Below are 23,118 nucleotides of genomic sequence, written 5' to 3'. Positions count from 1 at the left end.
TGTGTTGTGGGGAAGTGGAAATGGCGCAGCTGGGAGAGCAGGCGGAGAGGAGGCCAGGCCAGCCCTCTGGCCGTGACAGAGCCAGAGGGGTCAGCTCACGTGGCGGTTTTTGTTATAAACAGGGAAGGAACGCAGAAGAGAGGGGCACCTGTGTGATGTCACTTGTGCTATTTTTGCCGTTTATTTTACTTCTGACATATGTTATAAGCCCGCAATTTCCTGTCGTAACATACGGTCAAGTCTTTCAAATACATTTTTAAAATAAATTTATTTATTTTATTTATTTTATTTTTGGCTGCGTTGGGTCTTCGTTGCTGCGCGTGGGCTTTCTCTAGTTGTGGCTCGCGAGCCCTAGAGCGCAGGCTCGCTGGTTGTGGCGCACGGGCTTAGTTGCTTCGCGGCATGTGGGATCTTCCCGGACCAGGGCTCGAACCCGTGTCCCCTGCATTGGCAGGCGGGTTCTGAACCACTGCGTCACCAGGGAAGTCCCTTTTTTTTTTTTTTTTTTAAATTTATTGATTTTTGGCTGCGTTGGGTCTTCGTTGCTGCGTGTGGGCTTTCTCTAGTTGCCGTGAGCGGGGGCTACTCTTTGTTGTGGTGCGTGGGCTTCTCATTGCGGTGGCTTCTCTTGTTGTGGAGCACGGGCTCTAGGCTCGTGGGCTTCAGTAGTTGTGGCACGTGGGATCTTCCCGGACCAGGGTTCGAACCCATGTCCCCTGCATTGGCAGGTGGATTCTTAACCACTGTGCCACCAGGGAAGCCCCTCAAATACATTTTTAAAAAGAGTTTTGTATGTTCACCCACATGGTCACGCTTCCCACTGCTCTTTGTTTCATCTGCTGACCCACCAGAGGTTCCATCTGAGATCCTTTCCTTTCGGCCTGAAGAGCTACCTTAAATATGTCTTGTGGTGCGGATTTACTGGCAACAAATTCTCCCAGCTTTTAGTGGCCTAAAAATATCTTTATTTCGCCTACATTAGCAGAAGGTATTTTCGCTGGGGATGGGATTCTGCGTTGGCAGGTGGTTTGGGTTTGACTTTCTTGCCTCAGCATTTTAGAGATGCTGTTCTGTTGTTCCTGACGAGAGGTGAGCTGGCACTGTTAACCCCTTCAAAGGAATGTGTCTTTTTTGTCCGGCTGCTTTTTTTTTAAATTTATTTTTGGCTGCGCTGGGTCTTTGTTGCTGTGCGCGGGCTTTCTCTGCTTGCCGTGAGCAGGGGCTACTCTGTTGCAGTGCGCGGGCTTCTCGTTGCAGTGGCTTCTCTTGTTGCAGAGCACGGGCTCTAGGCACACGGGTTTCAGTAGTTGTCGTGTGTGGGCTCAGTAGTTGTGGCTCGCGGGTTCAGTTGCTCCACGGCATGTGGGATCTTCCCGGACCGGGCACGAACCCGTGTCCCCTGCATCGGCAGGTGGATTCTCAACCACTGCACCACCAGGGAAGCCCTCCTTTTTATATTCTGAAGTTATTTGACTCTGATGGGTGTGTTTGTTTGTTTGTTTTTTTAAAGTATAGTTGATTTACAATGTTGTGTTAGTTTGGGGTATATAGCAAAGTGATCAAATTTTATATATATATATATATGTATGTATATATATATGTGTGTGTGTGTTCTTTTTCAGATTGTTTTCCATTATAGTTTGTTACAGATATTGAATATAGCTCCTTTTTATATTCTGAAGTTATTTGACTCTGATGGGTGTGTTTGTTTGTTTGTTTTTTTAAAGTATAGTTGATTTACAATGTTGTGTTAGTTTGGGGTATATAGCAAAGTGATCAAATTTTATATATATATATATGTATGTATATATATATGTGTGTGTATGTTCTTTTTCAGATTGTTTTCCATTATAGTTTGTTACAGATATTGAATATAGTCTCAGGGCTATGCAGTAGGTTCTTGTTTATTATATGTATAGTAGTGTGTTTCTGCTAATTCCAAACTCCTAATTTATCCCTTCTTCCCATCCTCTTTGGTAACTGTAAGTTTGTTTTCTGTGTCTGAGTCTGTTTCTGTTTTGTAAATATGTTCATTTGTATTTTTTATATTCCACATATAAGTGATATCATATGGTATTTGTCTGACTTACTTTACTTAGTATGATAATCTCTAGGTCCATCCATGTTGCGGCAAATGGCATTATTTCATTCTTTTTTGTGGCTGAGTAGTATTCTACGTATATATGTACCACATCTTCTTTATCCATTCCTCTGTCGATGGACATTTAGGTTGCTTCCATGTCTTGGCTATTGTAAATAGTGCTGCTATGAACACTGGGGTGCATGTATCTTTTCGAATTAAGAGTTTTGTCTGGATATATGCCCAGTAGTGGGATTGCTGGGTCATATGGTAGTTCTAGTTTTAGTTTTCTGAGGAACCTCCATACTGTTCTCCATAGTGGCTGCACCAATTTACATTCCCACTAACAGTGTAGGGGGGTTCCCTTTTCTCCACACCCTCTCCAGCATTTATTATTTGTAGACTTTTTAATGATGGCCATTCTGACTGGTGTGAGGTGATTCCTCATTGTAGTTTTGATTTGCGATATATGTATTTATACATATATATGTATATAAACAGATATACATGTATTTATACGGTATGCAGATTAGGAACGATCCTGAGCTGAATGATACCGTGATTATAATTTACCAGAAAAAAATGTATAGATCATATTTTTTTTGTTCATCCATCAAGGGACACTTAGGTTGTTTCCGTGTCTTGGCTATTGTGAATAATGCTGCAGTGAACATGGGGGGTGCATATATCTCTTCAAGATACTTGATTTCGGGCTTCCCTGGTGGCGCAGTGGATAAGAATCTGCCTGCCAATGCAGAGGACATGGGTTCGATCCCTGGTCCGGGAAGATCCCACATGCCGTGGAGCAATTAAGCCCGTGCGCCACAACTACTGAGCCTGCGCTCTAGAGCCTGCGAGCCACAACTGCTGAAGCCTGCATGCCACAATTACTGAAGCCTGCGTGCCTAGAGCCCATGCTCTGCAACAAGAGAAGCCAGAGAAGCCCCTGCACCGCAACAAAGAGTAGCCCCCATTCGATGCAACCAGAGAAAGCCCATGCACAGCAACGAAGACCCAACGCAGCCCAAAAAAAAAAAAAAAAAAAAAAAAAGATACCTGATTTCATTTCCTTTGGATATATACCCAGAAGTGGGACTGCTGAATCATATGGGAATTCTATTTTGAATTGTTTGAGGAACCGTCATGCTGTTTGCCATTGTAGCTGTATATATGATTTCTGTAGTGAATCTGTTCTTTTTCTAGTTTTATTTTTAACCATCTAAAGTTGTGGTCTGCCACAACAGTCTATATCCTAACCAGAAATTGAACCCCTTTTATTATCTCTTTCATGTCTGTAGGATCTGTAGTGGTGTCCCCCTTCTCTCTTTTTTTTTTAAAGGGAACTTTTTATTTATTTATTTATTTATTTATTTATGGGCGGGTTGGGTCTTCGTTGCTGCACGCAGGCTTTCTTTAGTTGCAGCAAGCAGGGGCTGCTCTTCATTGCAGTCTGTGGGCTTCTCATTGTGGTGGCTTCTCTTTGTTATGGAGCACAGCCTCTAGGGCACGCAGGCTTCAGTAGTTGTGGCACGAGGGCTCATTAGTTGTGGCACACAGGCTTAGTTGCTCCGCAGCACGTGGGATCTTCCCAGACCAGGGCTCGAACCCGTGTCCCCTGCAGTGGCAGGTGGATTCTTAACCACTGTGCCACCAGGGAATCCCCTGCTTCTCATGTTTGGTGTTAGTCATGTGTTTTCTCTTTAAAAACAAACAGAAACATTTGCTATTGTTTTATCAAAGGACCAAAGTTTGGTTTGTATTTCATTCGTTTTCTGCTTCATTTTTGGCCTCATTATTTTGTTATTTCTCCTGTTTTGGGTTGAACTTGCTGTTAATTCTCTAGTGTCTTAAGATGAAACCTGAGACCATGGATTTTAAACCTCTCTTCTTGGGAATACCCTGGCGGTGCAGTGGTTAGGACTTGGCGCTTTCACCACGGGGCCTGGGTTAAATCCCTGGTCAGGGAACTAAGATTCTGCAAGCTGTGTGGTGCAGCCAAAAAATTAATGATAATAAATAAGTAAAATAAAACTTTCTTCTTTTCCAACCTATGCATAAAGTATAAGCATTCCCCTCAATTCTGCTTTAGTAGGATCTTCAAATTTTGGTGTATTATAATCACCATCATTCAGTTCAAAGTAGTTCTTAATTTCCATATGGTTTCTATTTTAGCCTATGTTTATGTCAAGGAGTTAATTACCAAACATTTGGGGATTTCTTGTTGTTATCCTATGATTGATTCTAGTTTCATTCCACTTTAGCCAGAGAACATGCTCTGCAGGAGATGAATTATTCTTAAACCTGCATTATGGTACATAATATTACCTATTGTGGTCATTGTTTCCTGTGCATTTGATAAGAACCTGTGTTCTGCAGTTGCTGGGAGCAGTGTTCTGTGTATATCCACTAGGCAAGTCTGCTGTTCATGTTGTTCAGATCTTAATGATCCTTCCTGATTTCTTCTGTTATTTATAGAGAGCTGTGCGATGGTGTCCATCTCCAACTATGAATATAGATTTGCCTATTTTTCAATTTTGTCCTGTTAATTCTTTTTTTAATATATTTTTTAAAATATTTATTTATTTATTTATTTGACTGCACTGGGTCTTAGTTGCAGCACACGGGATCCTTTAGTTGTGTCATGCAGGATCTACTTCCTTGACCAGGGATTGAACAAGGGCCCACTGCATTGGGAGTGCAGAGTCTTTTTTTTATTATTATTATTTTTTTAAATTTTTATTTATTTTTGGCTGCATTGGGTCTTCGTTGCATGGAGTCTTCTTCATTCTTTCTCTTCCCCGCCTCTGGGACTCCACTGACAGACGTCAGGCCCTTTGACTGTGTCCCACATTCCTTATGGTCTGTTTCATTTTCCCATTCTTATTACTTTTTACTTTTCTTCACCTTGGACATTTCTTTTTTTTAATTTTCTTTTGGCGGTATGCGGGCCTCTCACTGTTGGGGCCTCTCCCGTTGCGGAGCACAGGCTCCGGACGCGCAGGCTCAGCGGCCATGGCTCACGGGCCCAGCCGCTCCGCGGCATGTGGGATCTTCCCAGACCGGGGCATGAACCCGTGTCCCCTGCATCTGCAGGCGGACTCTCAACCACTGAGCCACCAGGGAAGCCCCACCTTGGACATTTTTTATCGCCCTGTCTTCTGTTGTGTCCAGTCTACTGTTGCTCCTAGCCGCCAGTATTTTCATTACAGATATTGTATTCTTCAGTGCTAGACTGTCAAATATAGATATGTTCCAACACTGTTGAATTGTTATTTTTTTCTTATTCATTTAATTTTTTTTACATTGGAGTATAGTTAATTTACAATGTTGTGTTTTAGGTGTACAGCAAAGTGACTCAGTTATACATATATCTATTCTTTTCCCACTTAGGTTATTACAGACTATTGAGTAGAGTTCCTTGTGCTATACAGTAGGTCCTTGTTGGTTATCTATTTTATGTCTAGTAGTGTGTATATGTTAATCCCAACCTCCTAATTTATCCCTCCCCCCACCTTTCCCCTTTGGTAACCATAAGTTTGTTTTCTAAGTCTGTGAGTCTGTTTCTGTTCTGTAAATAAGTTCATTTGTATCATTTTTTAGATTCCACATATAAGTGATATATTAGTCTTTTCTGTCTGACTTCACTTAGTATGAGAATCTCTTGGTCCATCCATGTTGCTGCAAATGGCATTATTTCATTTTTTTTATGGCTGAGTAGTATTTCATTGTATGTATGTATTGCAGCTTCTTTATGTATTCATCTGTCAGTGGACATTTAGGTTGCTTCTGTGTCTTGCCTGTTGTGAATAGTGCTGCTATGAACATTGGGGTGCATGTATCTTTTTGAATTATGGTTTTCTCTGGATATATGGCCAGGTGTGGGATTGCTGGATCACATGGTAGCTCTCTTTTTAGTTGTTTAAGGAACCTCCATACTGTTCTCCATAGTGGCTGCACCAATTTTCATTCCCACTAACAGTGAAGGAGGGTTCCCTTTTCTCCACACCCTCCCCAGCATTTATTGTTTGTAGACTTTTTTAAAAATTAATTTTATTTTTGGCCGTGTTGGGTCTTCATTGCTGTGCGCAGGCTTTTTCTCTAGTTACGGTGAGTGGGGGCTACTCTTCGGTGCAGTGTGCAGGCTTCTTACTGCAGTGGCTCCTTGTCGCGGAGCATGGGCTCTAGGCGCACGGGCTTCACTAGTTGTGGCTCGTGGGCCCTAGAGCGCAGGCTCAGTAGTTGTGGCTTGCGGGCTGTAGAGTGCACGCTCAGTAGTTGTGGCGCACGGGCTTCATTGCTCCGCGGCCTGTGGGATCTTCCCGGACCAGGGTTCAAACCTGTGTGCCCTGCATTGGCAGGCGGATTCTTAACCACTGTGCCACCAGGGAAGTCTGTTTGTAGACTTTTTGATGATGGCTATTCTGACTGATGTAATACCTCGTATTATAGTTTTGATTTGCATTTCTCTAGCAGTTAGTGACGTTGAGCATCTTTTCATGTGCTTTTTGACCATCTGTATGTCTTCTCTGGAGAAATGACTATTTAGATCTTCTGCCCATTTTTCGATTGGGTTTTTTGTTTTTTTTGATATTGAGCTGCATGAGCTGTTTGTGTATGTTGGAGATTAATCCCTTGTAGGTCACATCATTTGCAAATGTTTTTTCCCATTTCTTAGGTTGTCTTTTTGTTTCATGGTTTCCTTTGCAGTTCAAAAGCTTTTAAGTTTAGTTAGGTCCCATTTGTTTATTTTTGTTTTTATTTTCATTACTCTAGGAGGTGAATCCAAAAAGACATTGCTGCAACTTATGTCAAAGAGTGTTTGCTTGTTGAAATTATTATTACATCTATTTTGTCCATTTTTCTACTGTATTGAATATATGAATTCTCTGATAACTCCAATTTCTTTTATTTTTTTTGAAGTATAGTTGATTTATCATGTTCTGTTAGTTTCAGGTATACAGCGAAGTGATCCAGTTACCTATATATCTGTTCTTCTTCAGCTTCTTTTCCATTATAGGTTAACAGGATACTGAATATAGTTTCCTGTGTTATAAGTAGGTCCTTGTTGTTTATTTTAGACATAGTAGTGTGTGTATGTTAATCCCATACTCCCAATTTATCCGCCCCCCCCACCTTTCCCCTTTGGTAACTTTAAGTTTGTTTTCTATGTCTGTGAGTCTGTTTTGTACATATGTTCATTTGTATTATTTTTTAGATTCCACATATAGTGTATATCATATGATATTTGTCTTTCTCTTTCTGACTTACTTTGTATGATAATCTCTAGGTCCATCGATGCTGCTGCAAATGGCATTATTTCATTCTTTTTTTATGGCTGAGTAGTATTCCATTGTATATATGTAGCACTTCTTTATCCACTCATCTGTCAGTGGACATTTAGGTTGTTTCCATGTCTTGGCTATTGTCAACAGTGCTGCTATGAGCATAGGGGTTACATGTACCTTTTTTTTTTTTTTTGACATGGACCATTTTTAATGTCTTTATTGAATTTGTTACAATGTTGCTTCTGTTTTATGTTTTGGTTTTTTGGCCTGAGGCATGTGGGATCCTAGCTCCCCAACCAGGGATTGAACCCACACCCCCTACACTGGAAGGTGAAGTCTTAACCATTGGACCACCAGGAAAGTCCCTGCCATGTACGTTTTTGAATTATGCTTTTGTCCAAATATATGCCCAGGAGTGGGAATGCTGGATCATATGATAGTTCTATTTTTAGTTTTTTAAGGAACCTCCATGCTGTTTTCCATAATGGCTGTACCAATTTACATTCCCACCAACAGTGCAGGAGGGTTCCCTTTTCTCCACACCCTCTCCAGCATTTATTGTTTGTAGACTTTTTGATGATGGCCATTCTGGCTGGTGTGAGGTGGTATCTCATTGTAGTTTTGATTTTGCATTTCTGTAATAATTGGTGATGTTGAGCATCTTTTCATGTGCCTGTTGGCCATCTGTATATCTTCTTTGGAGAAATGGCTGTTTAGATCTTCTGCCCAATTTTTGATTGGGTTGTGGGTTTTGTTTGTTTTTTGTTTTTAAAATTTATTCATTTGGCTGCACCAGGTGTTAGTTGTGGCATGTGGGATCTTTGTTGCTGCATGTGGGATCTTTTTTTTTTTTTTTTTTTAGTTGCTTCATGCAGGATCCTGTAGTTGTGGCATGCGGAATCTACTTCCCTGACCAGGGATCGAACTCAGACCCTCTGCCTTGGGAGTGCAGAGTCTTAACCACTGGACCACCAGGGAAGTCCCGGGTTGTTTTTTTTGATATTGAGCCTGCATGAGCTGTTTGTGTATTTTGGAAATTAATCACTTGTAGGTCACATTGTTTACAAATATTTTCTCCCAGTCCATAGATTGTTCTTTCATTTTGTTTATGGGGTTTTTTTTGCTGTGCTAAAGCTTTTTAAGTTTAATTAGTTCCCATTTGTTTATTTTTGCTTTTGTTTCCATTACTCTAGGAGGTGGATCCAGAAAGACACTGCTGTGATTCATGTCAAAGAGTGTTCTGTGTATGTTTTCCTGTAGGGGTTTTTATAGTATCTGGTCTTATATTTAGGTGTTTAATCCATTTTGAGTTTATTTTGTATATGATTTTAGAGAATGTTCTAATTTCATTCTTTTAGATTTAGCTGTCCAGTCTTCCCAGCACCACTTAGTGAAGAGACTGTCTTTTCTCTACTGTATATCCTTGTCTCATAGATTGACAGTGAGTGCGTGGGTTTATTTCTGGGCTTTCTATGTTGTTCCAGTGCCCTGTGTTTTTGTGCCAGCACCATACTGTTTTGATGACTGTAGCTTTGTAATACAGTCTGAAGTCATGGAGTGTGTTCTGACTTCAGCTCTTCTTTCTTAAGATTGTTCTGGCTATTTGGGATTGTGTTTCCATATGAATTTAAAATTTTTTCTTCTAGTTCTGTGAAAAATGCCATTGGCAATTTGAGAGAGATTGCATTGAATCTGTAGATTGCCTTGGGTAGTATGGTCATTTTAACAATATTGATTCTTCCAATCTAGGAACATGGTATATCTTTCCACATGTTTGTGTCATCTTCAGTTTCTTTCATCAGCATCTCAGTTTTCTGCGTACAGGTCTTTTGCCTCCTTAGGTAGGTTTATTCTTAGGTATTTTACTTTTTTTGATGCAGTGCTACATGGGTTTCCATAATTTTTCTTATATTTCATTGTTAGTGTATAGAAATGCAACAGATTTCTGTATATTAATTTTGTATCCTGCGACTTTACCAAATTCATTGGTGAACTCTAGTAGTTTTCTGGTAGCGTTTTGAGGATTTTGTGTATAGTATGTCATCTGCAAATAGTGACAATTTTCCTTTTCCAATTTGGATCCCTTTTATTTCTTCTTCTCTGATTGCTGTAGCTAGGACTTCCAAAACTATGTTGAATAAAAGTAAGAATGGGGGCTTCCCTGGTGGCGCAGTGGTTGAGAGTCCGCCTGCCAATGCAGGGGACACAGGTTCGTTCCCTGGTCCCGGGAAGATCCCACATGCTGTGGAGCAGCTAGGCCCGTGAGCCATGGCCGCTGAGCCTGTGCGTCCGGAGCCTGTGCTCTGCAATGGGAGAGGCCACGGCCGTGAGAGGCCCACGTACTGCACAAAAAAAAAAAAAAAAAGTAAGAATGGGAGTCCTTGTTTTGTTCCTGATCTTAGAGGAATTGCTTTCAGCTTTTCACCCATGAGTATGATGTTAGCTGTAGGTTTGTCTTATATGGCCTTTATTATGTAGAGGTATGTGATAACTTCAATTTCTGAAGTACATGTGGATCAGTTTCCGTTTTCTCTCTTGCTTTGTAATTTTTGAGTTGCTGTAGGACATTGTCATGACAGCTGGTAGATGCTCATACTGTCTTCTTTCTCCAGAGGCTGAGTTGCATGTTCCTTCTGGCAGGTCACTGTGACCCTACACATAGCTACACGTCTTGGGAGTGGGATGCAGATGTCTCTGGGGCTATTCTGACAACCCCACCGTCTTGTCGCATCTTGTTGCCAAGCTTTGCTCCTACTCATGCCCACCCGCCATGGGTGCCCCAGCTGTGCCCTCATCTGACACCATCTGTCATCCTGTCCTGAGGCGGCAGCCCTGAACTGCAGTGGCCTCCAGGACAGACTGCTCTGGGGGCTACAGTGGAAGGCCTGGCCCCCCACCCCGTGGATACCTCAGCTGGGGTGTGCCTGCAGTGTGGCTGGTCTCAGGAGGTGACACAGCCTGAGGGCCAGAGTGGGTCTCGGCAGCCAGCCCAGTCCTGGGTCCGGATCATCCCTGCTTGGGACAGTAAAATGCCACATCCTCCTTTGGGCCACCTCGGGCGTAAACTGTTACTTGTACCCAAGAGTCCTCACTGCACAGAAGGAGGGGCCGGGGGTAGGGTGTGAATGCAGGGGGACTCCCCTGGTGCAGAGCCAACAGGGCCGCTCTGGGGTACAGCCCCAGGTCCAGAGGGCAGAGCTGACAAGATCCCTGCATGGCTCACTGCAGTGGGGGCCCTGCTGGCATCCTCAGAAAAGTGCCAGGAGGCTCCCAGGGCCGCACCAGGGCACAGCCCCACTGCGTGGCCATCACCTGCTGGTGGCTCTGCCCACCCTGCCCAGGGTCCCTGATCGCTGCACAGCAGGGGCACAACGGGAGCCCCAGGGTTTTGTGCAGAGGACAAGAGGGTCCGGGGAGGGTCTGCAGCCAACGTGGAGCCCTGTGTGAGTTGGACGCCCCGAAGGTGAGAAGTCTGTGTCAGGAGATGGCCCCTCCTGTGGGCCCCTTAGCCCAGCTGGCCCCTCTAACAAACAGTGGGGAAACAGATGCATTGAGAAGGGCCAGGTCTCCAGCTGCCAGGGGCCCCTTCTGCTGGGAAGCAGCACGTGGGTCAGGGCCGGTACGTTTCTTTCCTTTATTTAAAAAAAAACATTTTTGGGTGTGGTGTGAGGACACACCTTCCATGGCTTGGGGGAGGACACAGGCTCCAGGTGGAAGCATGGGGGTGGGGAGGGGACAGTACCTGGGGGTCAGGGAGGGGCTGTGCCCTCCAGCACCTCTGGGTAGAGTGCTCGCTGGGGGCCGGGAGTGGGGCTACAGGATGTGCAGGTGGGCCAGCTGGGATGCGGCCCCCGCGTGTGGCCCGCAGCCTCACCCCTCCCAGGCAGACAGGGTCTGCCGCCTGTGTCCACAGCTGCAGGGGCTGGGAGGGGCCTTGCAGGAGGGCTGGACAGGGATGGTCCTTCACTGGGCCCACGGGCTGGGCCTGGGCCTGGCAGGAAGCTGGCCTGCAGGACCTCGGGAGGGCTCGAGCCCGCGTCCTAGGGGTGGGTCAGGGTGGTCTGAGTGTCCCCAGCGAACAGAACAGAGGAACGCAGGACCCAGGCCTACTAGGGGCCCCATACGTGCGTGGTCTCCTACCAGAGAAACAGGAATCCAAGATGCATTGCCACGTGCAGCTGAAACAAACACGAGGCAACACCCTACACGAATCCTATGGTCGGGCAGCTGGTCAGGCGACCCTGCGCTGCAGGGGCAGCGGGTGGACCCTCGGCTCAGGGCAGGGTCAGGCCGGCCCTGCCCCCCAAGTCCTGAGGGATTGTCTCCCGCTGCCCTGCCCATCCGCCACCTCGGAACAGAGGAGCCCTCCTGGCGCCCGGGACCGAGGCAGGGGGAGCAGCGGGCGTGGCGTGGGACGGGGCAGCCTAGGTGTAGAAGATGACCTCAGGGATCTGCCCGTCCTCCACGGACGTGCCATTGTTGTTCCCGGCCGCGTAGCAGAAGGTGAAGCACGTCTTGGCCCCAGTCGTGGGCGACTCATGGGTGACCTTGCGCAGGCCCTTGGTGCCGTAGTGGGAGTCCGGGCCCTGCGGGGTGGGGCCCGGCGGGTCAGGATGGATGTGCTGCGTGTGGACAGGGCGCAGGATCCTGACCCAGCGCGGGCAGCAGGCCCTCCGTGGCTGTGACGCGGGGTTGCGCGCTCTCAGCCCCACGTTGTCAGAGGTGGGCAATGGACTGGGAGGCAGGGTCCAAGTCGGGGTCCCGGGTACGGCTCAGGGGTCAGGGTCGGGGTCCCGGCTGCGGCTCAGGGGTTGGGGTCTCGGGTTCGGCTCAGGGGCTGTGACGCGGGGTTGCGCGCTCTCAGCCCCACGTTGTCAGAGGTGGGCAATGGACTGGGAGGCAGGGTCCAAGTCGGGGTCCCGGGTACGGCTCAGGGGTCAGGTTCGGGGTCGGGGTCCCGGCTGCGGCTCAGGGGTTGGGGTCTCGGGTTCGGCTCAGGGTCGGGGTCCTGGGTATGGCTCGGGGCTGGGGTCTCGGTCCTGGGTGAGGTGGGGCGTCAGGGGCATGGCTAGGGTTGGGGCCGGGCACACCTTGAGCGTGGCGCAGGCCGTGTAGTTGACGTTGGGCAGCACCTCCACCGGCTCCTTGAACATGACTCGGAAGGTGCTGGCAGAGCCGTCACAGCTGAAACCCGTGTCATTCTGGCCCAGGACCGTGTTGCTGTCTGTGTGGATGATCTGTGGGCCAGGAGCCAGGCACAGCTAACTCTGGCGCCCCTGCCCCCGTGCCCACCCACAGGACCCCCGGGAGCCTGGACCCCAGGGCTGAGCCCCACCTCCAGGCCCTGCAGCGGGGGCTCCGACCCATGACCTGCAGGAAGGAGGCCAACGGCAGGAGTGGGGAGGCATCGTTCTGGGTCCCACAGACTCCAGAACACTCGTGCCACCTTGGGGGGAACACGAGCAGACCCCTGACTGAGAGGGGCGGCGGGGGGATGGGAAGGGATACGGAGAGGGGAGGAGGTGGGGAGGAACAGGTGGGAGGAGGGGATGTGCGGGGGCAGGGCCTGGGCGCGAGCCGTACCTGGATGTTCACTTGGTAATCGGTGGGGCCGTGGATTGAGCCGTAGAGCCCGAAGCCAACCACGAAGATGCGCTTGTTGACAGAGAACCTGAACCCGTCAGAGGAGGGAGACGCTGAGCTAGCTCGACCATCCAGTGCCCGCCCCTCCCCACGGAGGACCACCAGCCCCCCCACCCCCCGCCGCTGTGCTCGCTGCCTGCGCCTCCCGGCCCCGCGTCGGGCCCGCGCCTACCTGATGCGGTCGCTCGTGCCGCTGTAGCCCCAGCGGCTCTCCACCTGCTGGAAGCGGTTGACGCTGCACTCCTTCCCGCGGAGGCAGCAGCGTGGACGGTCGATGAAGTCCACGCGCGGCTTGGGGTTGACGGTGAAGTGCAGGAAGAGGCTGACCACCTCGCGGTCCACCAGGATGCCCGACTGTGCGGGCCCTGAGGGCACAGGGGCGGGTAGGGAAGGCTGGGCGGACCCCGAGCACGCAGAAGACACTGGGACGCATGGCAGCCAGCCTCTCAACTCCTCAGCATCTTTCTCCTGCAGAACGCCACCGGTCCAACCACCCCCGCAGGGGGATGGCCCTTCTGCCGCGTTTGGGGAAGGGTCCGAAGCAGACATGGGGCCAACGCTCTGAGTTGCTGGCTAATCGGGCAAATCCCCCCCACTGCCCCAGGCCTCCCGACCTCCACTGGGACCACCCCAGGGGACAACCGCTGGTCCACGGAGCACCCGCCGCCCTGCCCGTCCACCCTGGGCACCTACACAGACGGGGGGGGGGGGAATGCCAGCCCCCAAGAGAGGCCCAGCGCCGGAGAGGGGTCTGGAGGTGGGGGCCTGGATGCAGCCATGAGCCGGTGACGGGGGGGCAGCGCGTGGGGCGGATGGGCGGTGTGGAAGGATTGTACGCGCCCCTGCCCGCCACCTGCACCGGGACAGGGTGCCTGATGCAGGCCTTACGGCACCACCCGCGCTTTACAAGAATCACTCATTCACCAGCTTTGAGCTCATTTCTGCCGCAGGTCAGCCACAGCCCGGCCCAGTGCCCCGACAGCTCACAGGCACACAGGTCTGAGCAACAGGGCAAGAGACCTCCATGGATCACAAGAGCAAGTAAGATACAAAAGTGAACACAGGGCTTCCCTGGGGGCACACTGGTTTAAGAATCTGCCTGCCAATGCGGGGGACACGGGTTCGAGCCCTGGTCCGGGAGGATCCCACATGCCGCGGAGCAACTAAGCCCGTGCGCCACAACTACTGAGCCTGCTCTCTGGAGCCCGCGAGCCACAACTGCTGAGCCCGTGCACCACAACTACTGAAGCCCGCGTGCCTAGAGCCCGTGCTCCGCAGCAAGAGAAGCCACCGCAATGAGAAGCCCACATACTGCAACGAAGAGTAGCCCCCGCTTGCCGCAACTAGAGAAAGGCCACGCGCAGCAACAAAGACCCAACACAGCCAAAAATGAATGAATGAATAAATAAATAAAAGTGAATACAGATATTAACCATTATTTTCACTTCTCTGCACAGAGAAGACAGAAAGAAAAATACATCAGACCTCAGTTGTGACACACTGAGCCAGGGGAGTCTTTGGGGGAGTTCCCTCTCTACATTTTTGTAATTTCAAGTGGAACATAAGAGGCAGGAGAATTCTCTACAACACACTGAGCGACAAAGAGCTGAAGCCCCGCAGGCCATGCTGCAGAGGGACAAGGCCAGAGGCCCAGCTCACAACCCCTGGACACACACACACTCATCCCAGGCGCTTGCAAGCTGAGGGGTGGTGGGCTGTCCTGGCCTGGGGGCCCATCATGGGAGGAGTGGCGAGGGGGCCAAGGGTGAGGGGATGGCGCTTCCAGGAGACCTGAGACCCCGGGGGATTTGGTGGCCAGGTGGCCTATGAGGAGAGTGGTTTCGGGGGGTGCAAACGGGGCTGGAGAGGGGTCCAGCAAGGCTCACGCAGGTGTCTTAGGCCGGGACAGCTCAACACTATAGCTTGAGGCTCTCACCCGGGGCATCCTGCCCCCCAGGGGACACTGGGCAATGTTTGGGGACATCTGTGATCAAGACTAGGGGTGCTGGGACTTCCCTGGTGGTCCAGTGGTTAAGAATCCACCTGTCGGGCTTCCCTGGTGGCGCAGTGGTTGAGAGTCCGCCTGCCGATGCAGGGCACACGGGTTCGTGCCCTGGTCCGGGAAGATCCCACATGCCGCGGAGCAACTAAGCCCGTGCGCCACAACTACTGAGCCTGCGCTCTAGAGCCCAGGGCCACAACTACTGAGCCTGCGAGCCACAGCTACTGAAGCCCGTGCACCTAGAGCCTGTGCTCCGCCACAAGAGAAGCCACCACAGTGAGAAGCATGTGCCCATAAGGAAGAGGAGCCCCAGCTCGCCACAACTAGAGAAAGCACACGCCCAGCAAGGAAGACCCAACGCAGCCAATAAATAAATAGATTTATAAAAAAATAAAGCCCTCACACTGTTAAAAAAGAAAAAACGACTAAGGGTGCGTGCTCCTGGCATCGAAGGGGTGGGACCAGGGAGGCTGCTCCACACCCCACAGTGCCCAGGACGGCCCCGCACAGAGGAGGACCCGGCCCCATGTCTGCGGTGCCCAGGCTGCCTTGGTCACCGCTGTGCTGCCAGGGCCAGGTACCCAGGAGGTGCCAAGTATTTGATGGATGAGTGACCCCCAGTGTGGAGACAGCCTCTCAGCCTTCGCCCCAGCACTGAGGGAACACCGTGGACCGCCAGGTAAAACGCAGGACACCCAGTCAAGTCTTGATTTCAGATCAAAGAGGGCTGATCTGTAGGATAAGTGTCTCCCAGCTGCTGCACGGGACACGCTTACACTAAAAAAACATTGTTTACTGTTGTTGCTAAATCTGGCAACCCTAAGCCTGGGTGGGAGCAGGGGCAGCACAGACCGGGGAGAGGCAGGACCGCGGTGCACCCGCCACGGGGCTGCATCATGGAGCCCCGTCCAGAACCTTCCAGGCCAGTTTGGCTCCAGGACAGCGGTCGCCACCAGCCACGAGAATGACACGAAGGGGAGGCCCAGGCCCGGGGGAGGGGTCGCCGAGCTGGCCACCGCTGCCGTTGCTGCACAGCCCCAAGACCCGAGCGTGCCCCCAGCGCGAGAGGCGGCGGCAGGGCCAGGGCCAGCCCCACCTGGGCCCGAGCCCAGGCCCGGCAGCAGCGGCCCACGGTCCCAGACACTACCCACCCTTTCATGGGGCTCATCAAGGACGCGGGCACCAGAGCCCAGCTCCCAGGACCTGAGCCCCAGACGGGACCCTCGGGCACATGCGTGTGGACGCCCGAGACGTGGGGGTGGGAGAGGCTGGGACGCGGAAGGGTCGGCCTCTGGGGTTCGTTCCCGCTTCACCCTCTCGAGCCAGTCCCGGCTCCCGCGTGGACACGGCCAGCACCCGACCCACCGTGGCCGGGCCGAGGGTCATGGGACTGAGTCACGCGCAGCAGGGTCCCTGGGGTCACGCCCCTCCTGAGCGTTCCCTCGGCGCCCCCGACTGTTACCTGCAGCAAACTCCTCGATGGTCATCAGCGGGAAGCGGATGAGGGCCAGCGCCTTGCCCAGAACCTTCCGCTTGTTCTCGGGCGTCACCTGCAGCTGCTGCCGCTGACACTCAGCCTCAGACCAGCGGACGACAGCATTGAACAAGCGCACCTCGCGGATGCCCAGGGTGTCCCGCTCCAGCACGGCCACCAGCGTGTCTGCAGGGGAGGGGCCGTCAGCGGGCGCCGGCCTCCGTGGCCTCGGGGATGACCTCTGACCGGCTCGCGGCCGGGCCGTCCAGGCTCTCGGGCAGCAGCAGGGTGGGGCAGGCGGCGGGGCCTCAGCGGGACTCGTGACCACCAAGTCCTCCCCGGCCCTGTGGCCTTACCCAGGTCGATGTCTGTGAAGCCCTCTGCAGTGATGGCGTCGGCCGTGTTCTTGTCGATGTTTTCCAGGCACAGGCTGGCGAGCTGCGGTTCGTCGAAAAGCCTCGCCTGTGGGGGAGGGAGCCTGTCAACACCCAGCCAGACGGACCCTGGCTCCAGACTGGGCACGGATTTCAAGTCCCAGGTCGAGGGGCCAGAGGGATCTTCTTTCTTGAGGTTCACAGACTCTCAGTAACCACTGCCTGGGGCGGGGGTCAGGCCTGCACCTCGAAAGCTGGGGCACCTAGAGGTTCAGGCTGGAGGCGGGCCCAGTCGCCCCTTGCGGCAGGCGGGAGCCCAGGGGGAGAGGGCCGAGAGGACCCGCGGGACGCGGCAGAGCTGTACTTCTGACCGTCCGATAACTCGCACACGGGGCGGGGGCCAGGGACGGAGAACCTGTGGGGCAGCTCGACGCCCACACCCCTGTGCATCGGTCTCTGCCTGGGGCCTGGGCTAGGAGGCTAGGACACCCCACGTGGCTGCAGCTCTCAGCAAATGGCTGGGAGCAGCTGGCCCCCACCCGACTGTCCAGGCTCTGGCCCTTGAGAGCGACTCAGCAGACGGGGCTGAGGCCCAGGTGCCACCTCAGCGAGGGGTCTGTGGAGCCACGATGACACTCGGGCTCTGCCCCGTCCCCGCCAGGCTCCCAGCCCCCACAGCGGTCCAGAACCGCCGCAGCCCGTCAGACCGGACAACCCCAAAGGGTCCCCCTCCAAGAAACCTAGTACGGAACGCCTTTCCCCCCACACCTGAGCTCTGCACAAGGGCACCAAAACGCCAACGGGAAGCCTTTAGCAAGCGACTGTCGGGAGGCCGGCCTGCCAACAAGGTGCACTGCACGAAAGGCGACCAGGGAAACACCGCGGTGCTACCAGGGGCAAGGACAAGGGCAGGACGAGGTGAGGGAGACACCCGGGCGCAAGAGTTAAGCGGCACCTAAACTCCGAAATTCCCCCATCCGTCCTCCCCTGCCCGGGCGTCCTTACTCGCACCCACGCACCTGCATCCTTGCGCAGACCCGGAGCACCTGCTCCCCAGCGGGTCCCAAGCCCTCGCCCCGCCCCGCAGCCCTTCCCCTGCGCCCTCGCCCCGCACCTGCAGCCCCGCCCCACACCTGCGTCAGCAGCATGAACGCGTTGTCCGCCCGCAGGTTCTTCTTCAGGAACTCCACGCAGTGGGCCTCGAGCGCGGGCACCGCGTACTTTTTGGCGGTGTACAGCGTGGTCATGACCGTCTCAGGCCCGATCTGAACCTCGTCCGAGTAGAGAAACCTGGGGCGGGTGGCGGACGGCGGCGTGAGGACAGCCGCCCAGCCCCCACCCACCGGCCTGGCCCGAGGACCGACCGAATTGGCATCGGTCGCCCTCTGACCTGTGGACGTGACCCCGCAAAGGCAGTTACCCGGGAAAAGGAGTGCCCACAGGCCAACCCCGGGAACGAGTCTACATAGCAGGTGGGCCTCTGTCCGGCTCCTCCGTGGGCAGCATGGGATTTGCCCCGGGACGCGGAGAGGCTTCCGCACCCCCCGACCTGGCCACAGCCGGCTGTCATGCCCGACCACTAACAGGACCAGAAGTGCCAGCCGGAATCGCAGATACCGGACATGTTGACCACCCGCCATCGGCCCAACTCTACATGTGGGTCAGAAGTCAGGGTCGATTACAAAACCACGGGGAGATGGTGAGAAATCAGAACCCTGGCCCGTCTGGTAGGAGCGCCTCAGAGGCGGCCCTGGGCGCGCAGCTCACCCCTCTGCGTCCGGGAGAAATGACGCGTGTTCACAGCAGCGCGATCCACGCGAAACCACCCGAGTGTCCGTCCACGGGCACCATGGACACAGGATGGGGGCGGTGAAGGAGCCCAACCGGGAGCCGCCCAAAGAGCAAGTTCCTGGAAGGTGCCCCCCTCTCCTGGGACTCACTCCCGAGAATGCACAGGAAGTCCTAACAGCAGCGGCCGGCGGGGTCAGGGAAAGAATGACCACCAGTGTCAGCGGTGCTGAGGGGGACCTGGTAATGGGACAGGCCAAGACATGTGCGGGGAGATGGGTGAGCCCCTCACATGTCAGTGGAGATAGCGTCCACCCTCTCGGGGGGGGCAGCTTGGTTACCAAAACCCAAGCTGATACGGGGAGAGAGAGAGAGACAGGGAGAGATATAGCGACAGAGAGACACAGGGATGGAGAGGGAGACGGAGAGAACAGCCTTCCACCCCACATCTCACCAAGCTTAGACTAAGGCAGGGTTTGGCTAACTGCAACCCATCACTTGTTTGGGGTCTTGATTTTTTTTTTTTAATAGATATGACTTTTACATTTTTTCATTTTTTAAAATTATGATAAACTACACATAAAATTTACCATTTTAACCATTTTTATCAGTAGCATTAGGCACATTCATAATGCTGTGCAACTATCCATCTCCAGAACTTTCTCTTCTTCCCAAACTGAAACTCTGTCCCCTGACTCCCCCTCCCCCTCCCCCCAGCCCCACCATCTACTTCCTGTCTCTATGGATGTGACTCCTTTAGGACCTCCTGTGAGTAGGTTCACACTGTATTTGTCCTTTTTCATCTGGCTTATTTCACTAAGCATCATGTCCTCAAGGTCCATCCATGTTGAAGCAAGCGTCAGAATCCTTTTTTTAAAAAAATTTTAATTAATTAATTTATTTATTTATTTTTGGCTGCATTGGGTCTTCATTACTGTGCGTGGGCTTTCTCTAGTTGCGGCCAGCGGGGGCTATTCTTTGTTGCAGTGCACGGGCTTCTCATTGCAGTGGCTTCTCTTGCTGTGGAGCACGGGCTCTAGGTGCGCGGGCTTCAGCAGTTGTGGCACATGGGCTCAGCAGTTGTGGCTCGTGGGCTCAGTAGTTGTGGCTCGTGGGCTCTAGAGCGCAGGCTCAGTAGTTGTGGTGCACGGGCTTAGTTGCCCCGCGGCATGTGGGGTCTTTCCGGACCAGGGCTTGAACCCGTGTCCCCTGCATTGGCAGGCGGATTCTTAACCACTGTGCCACCAGGGAAGTTGCCAGAATCCGTTATGACATAAACGGGTGTTGAATTTTGTCAAAAGCTTTTTCTGCATCTATTGAGATGATTGTATGGTTTTTATTCTTCAGCCTCTTGATGTGGTGTATCACGCTGACTGACTTGCGGATACTGAAAACTCCTTGCAGCCCTGGAATAAATCCCATCTGATCATGGTGTATGATCCTTTTAATGTGTTACTGAATTCCAGAATCCTTTTGAAGGCTGAGTAATATTCCAGTGTGTGGACAGATCACACCTTGTTCATCCCTCCACTGTTCATGGACACCTGGGGCGTGCCCACCTTTTGGCTGTTGTGAATCAAGCTGCTGTGAACACGGGTGTGCAAATATCTCTTCGAGCCCCCGCTTCTCCCTTCTTTGGGGGATGTACCCAGGAATGGGATTGCTGGAGCACACAGTGATTCTATGTTTAGCTTTTGAGGATTGTCCAGACTGTTTCCACAGTGGCTGCCTCATTTCACATTCCCACCAGAAGCACATGAGGGTCCCAATTTCTCCACCTCCTCGAGACAAGTCGTTTTGTTTGTTTGTTTTTTAATAATAGCCACGCTGGTGGGTGTGAAGTGGTATCTCACCGTGCTTTTGTCCCCTATCTTGTACATAAAGTTTCCTTGGCCCACAGCCCTGCCCACAGTTTACAGATCCTTCCAGGCTGCTTTTGCAATGTCGGCGGGGAGCTGTGGAGACAGAGCCCCTGCCCTCCCACCCACCCTGGGGCAGCCTGCGGCCCCTGGTCTGAGGGGCAATCTGAAAAGTCGCCTAAAGACAGAGGAGTGAGATTATTCCACAAAGTGCTGTGATCAGCCCACAGGATTCAACACTGTTAGATGGAGCTGAAGGGAACCAATTTACACCCTACAGACACCAGAGGAAAAAAGGAGATGACGACACAGCGGGTGGGGCGGGGCGCTGTGAGCACGTGATACAAATGGGACCCGATATGAATGGGAGCGACCAGCCACGGCCCTGACCGTGGTGCTGAGAGGCGAGACAGGTTCACTCCATTTTCTTCCTTATGCTTTCTTTCCTCTTCTTTTTTTCTCTCCCTCCCTTTTTCTTTCTCTTTCTTTCTGTGAGCCAATGCCATTTTTATAATCAGAAGGGGGAAAAAAAAAAATAAGCTCCACATCTGAAAAGCTGTCTTGACTGTTCGGAATAACCTTTCAAGCCACCCAGACCATTTGCACCCAGGGTTTCCGGACAGGGGAAGACGGTGCTCCGCGGAGCAGGGAGGTGTATGGGAGTTCCGCAGAGCTCGCCGGCCTCCTTCTCGGTGGAGCTGCAATCTGTGGGTGGCACTCCCACCCCCAACATCCACTATATTTGTTTTAAAGTCCTTGAGAAAAAATTTGAAACCCAGGAAGAGAAAATATAGGTGGAATTTAAAATCCTTGCATTAGGCTATTTCTTCAAAAACTCTTGAAAGGATGAAAACTTAGGGACTCACACACGCTGCAGTGTGGGTGGACTTGGAACCGCGACGCTCAGTGAGAGAAGCCAGACGCAGAAGGACACACGGCGTGTGATTCCATTGACGGGACACGTCCAGAACAGGCAGAGCCACAGACACAGGGAGTGGGTTCCTGGCTGTCAGGGGCTGGGGGAGGGGGATGCCATTCCTTTGGGGGTGACGGAATGTTCTGGAATTGGAGGTGATGGTTGCACACTCTGTAAACATACTAAATGTCACTGAATTGTACACTTCACGTGGGTGAGTTGTATGGTATGTAAATTACATCTTGATATTAAAAATACAAAAATGAAAATGGGGTGGCGTCCAGAGCCCACCCCTCACTGAGGAGGTGAGTTCTAGAAATCTCCAGGGAGCTGGGGGCTCTGGAGGCAATGTCACCAGGGCTCTATTTTTCTTAAACATCAGGTGTGTCTGTCCCTCCCCCCAGGGCGTGAAGGACCCGGAAGGTCTTACTTGAGCAGTGCCAGGAAGGCAGCGGGCTCCACATCCGGCAGCTCGATCTCGGTGGACGTGGTGGCCATTCCCCCGTTGAACATGGCATCAAAGACGGCACTGCCCACGGCCAGCACGAACCTGGCGTGTCAGAGAAGACCCGGTTACCCTTCGCGAGGCCCACCGGCCCCCACCGCCCGAGCCCGGGGGGCTGCCGGGGCCCCGGGATGTGCAAGGCGAGTGTCCCCACAGCAGTGACTCCCCAGCCAGCACCTGCAGCAGATGCTGTGCCCAGAGCACCCTGCCCTGGGTGCTTCCGTTAGGAAGGACCTGAGGACTGAGAAGGCGGCGCGTGTGCATCAGCAGCAACAGAGGCCAGAGAAGCAAAATCACCTCCCCAGGGGCTGAATGGCTTATGGCACAGAGCTCGTGCCCTCCCCACGCAACTCATTCCCTCCCCCCCTCCGGCATTCATTCACTCACGGACTCACCCAATCCCTCATTCACTCAACCACTCCTGCCCTCCGGCATTCACTCACTCACTCATTCCTTCACTCACTGATTGGCTCACCCACTGATTCATTCATTTACTCACTCCCTCATTCATTCATCATTCACTCCATCCTTTCATTCATTCATTCACTGACTCACTCATTCACCCCCTCCATCATCACTCCCTCCTTGCTCTACACACACGGCCCCCATGCTGGGGCTGTGGGCACCGAGACCCTGGCCTTGTTGGAGGAAGGCGGCCACGGGTCCACGGCACGGACAGCCTGACAGTGGGGCAGGAAGGAGAACGCAGGTGTGTGAGGGAGCAGAATCAGGGAAGGCCTGCCGGGGTCACCTGAATCGGGCTGAGTCTGTGGGGCAGCGCGTGGAGGCCAGGGGAGCATCTGGACGTGGGTGGCCGTGGGGGCCTGCAGGTTCTGCCCGGCGTCACGCGCCCACTCTGTGCTGTGCACCTGCGGTCCCCGGGGCCCGCCCCACGACAGCCTACCCCGGGGCGGCAGAGATGGCGGGGGCCGAGCTCCAGGCCTGCGCCCTGCAGAGCCCCTGTCCTCTGGGTCTGCAAGGCCCCACGTCGCAGCCCCTCCCGGGGTTCCCACGGTGACCCACGCAGGGCTCTGAGAGGCCACCACCCCGCGGAACCGCTGGAGTCGGCAGCCACAGCCCGATTCCCGGCCTCTGCCCAGTGCCCGGGGGACGTTCCCACGGCTCCCAGCGAACCCCACCCGGGCAGCCCCCTCCTCTCTGCGAGAACCACCACCCCCCTGCCTCCCACCCA

At 52.6% G+C, this 23,118-nt stretch overlaps 1 protein-coding gene across 1 annotated transcript; it reads right to left on the bottom strand.

Moving 5' to 3' along the window:
• Positions 1 to 10,987: 10,987 nt before the first annotated feature.
• Positions 10,988 to 22,060, bottom strand: BTBD2 (BTB domain containing 2). The gene is made up of 8 exons (XM_028500728.1): positions 21,852 to 22,060; positions 17,992 to 18,148; positions 16,841 to 16,946; positions 16,473 to 16,670; positions 13,181 to 13,373; positions 12,949 to 13,036; positions 12,456 to 12,602; positions 10,988 to 11,951 (listed from the first exon to the last, which is right to left on the bottom strand). The coding sequence occupies exons 1-8, from the start codon at positions 21,932 to 21,934 to the stop codon at positions 11,790 to 11,792; spliced, it is 1,134 nt and encodes a 377-aa protein (XP_028356529.1). The 5' UTR covers positions 21,935 to 22,060; the 3' UTR covers positions 10,988 to 11,789.
• Between the last annotated feature and the right edge of the window lie 1,058 nt (positions 22,061 to 23,118).

The sequence above is a fragment of the Physeter macrocephalus genome, chromosome 2, assembly GCF_002837175.3.
Source record: "Physeter macrocephalus isolate SW-GA chromosome 2, ASM283717v5, whole genome shotgun sequence".
NCBI lineage: Eukaryota > Metazoa > Chordata > Mammalia > Artiodactyla > Physeteridae > Physeter > Physeter macrocephalus.
This window is presented reverse-complemented; position numbering and strand designations above follow the sequence as displayed.

Coding starts and splice junctions, on each gene's coding strand:
- BTBD2 (XM_028500728.1), bottom strand. CDS start 21,934: ATGTTCAACGGGGGAATGGCCACCACGTCCACCGAGATCGAGCTGCCG. Junction 18,149..21,851: donor GCCTTCCTGGCACTGCTCAA/GTAAGACCTTCC, acceptor CACCCGCCCCAG/GTTTCTCTACTCGGACGAGG. Junction 11,952..12,455: donor CGGCCTGCGCCACGCTCAAG/GTGTGCCCGGCC, acceptor CCCACCCCGCAG/GGCCCGGACTCCCACTACGG.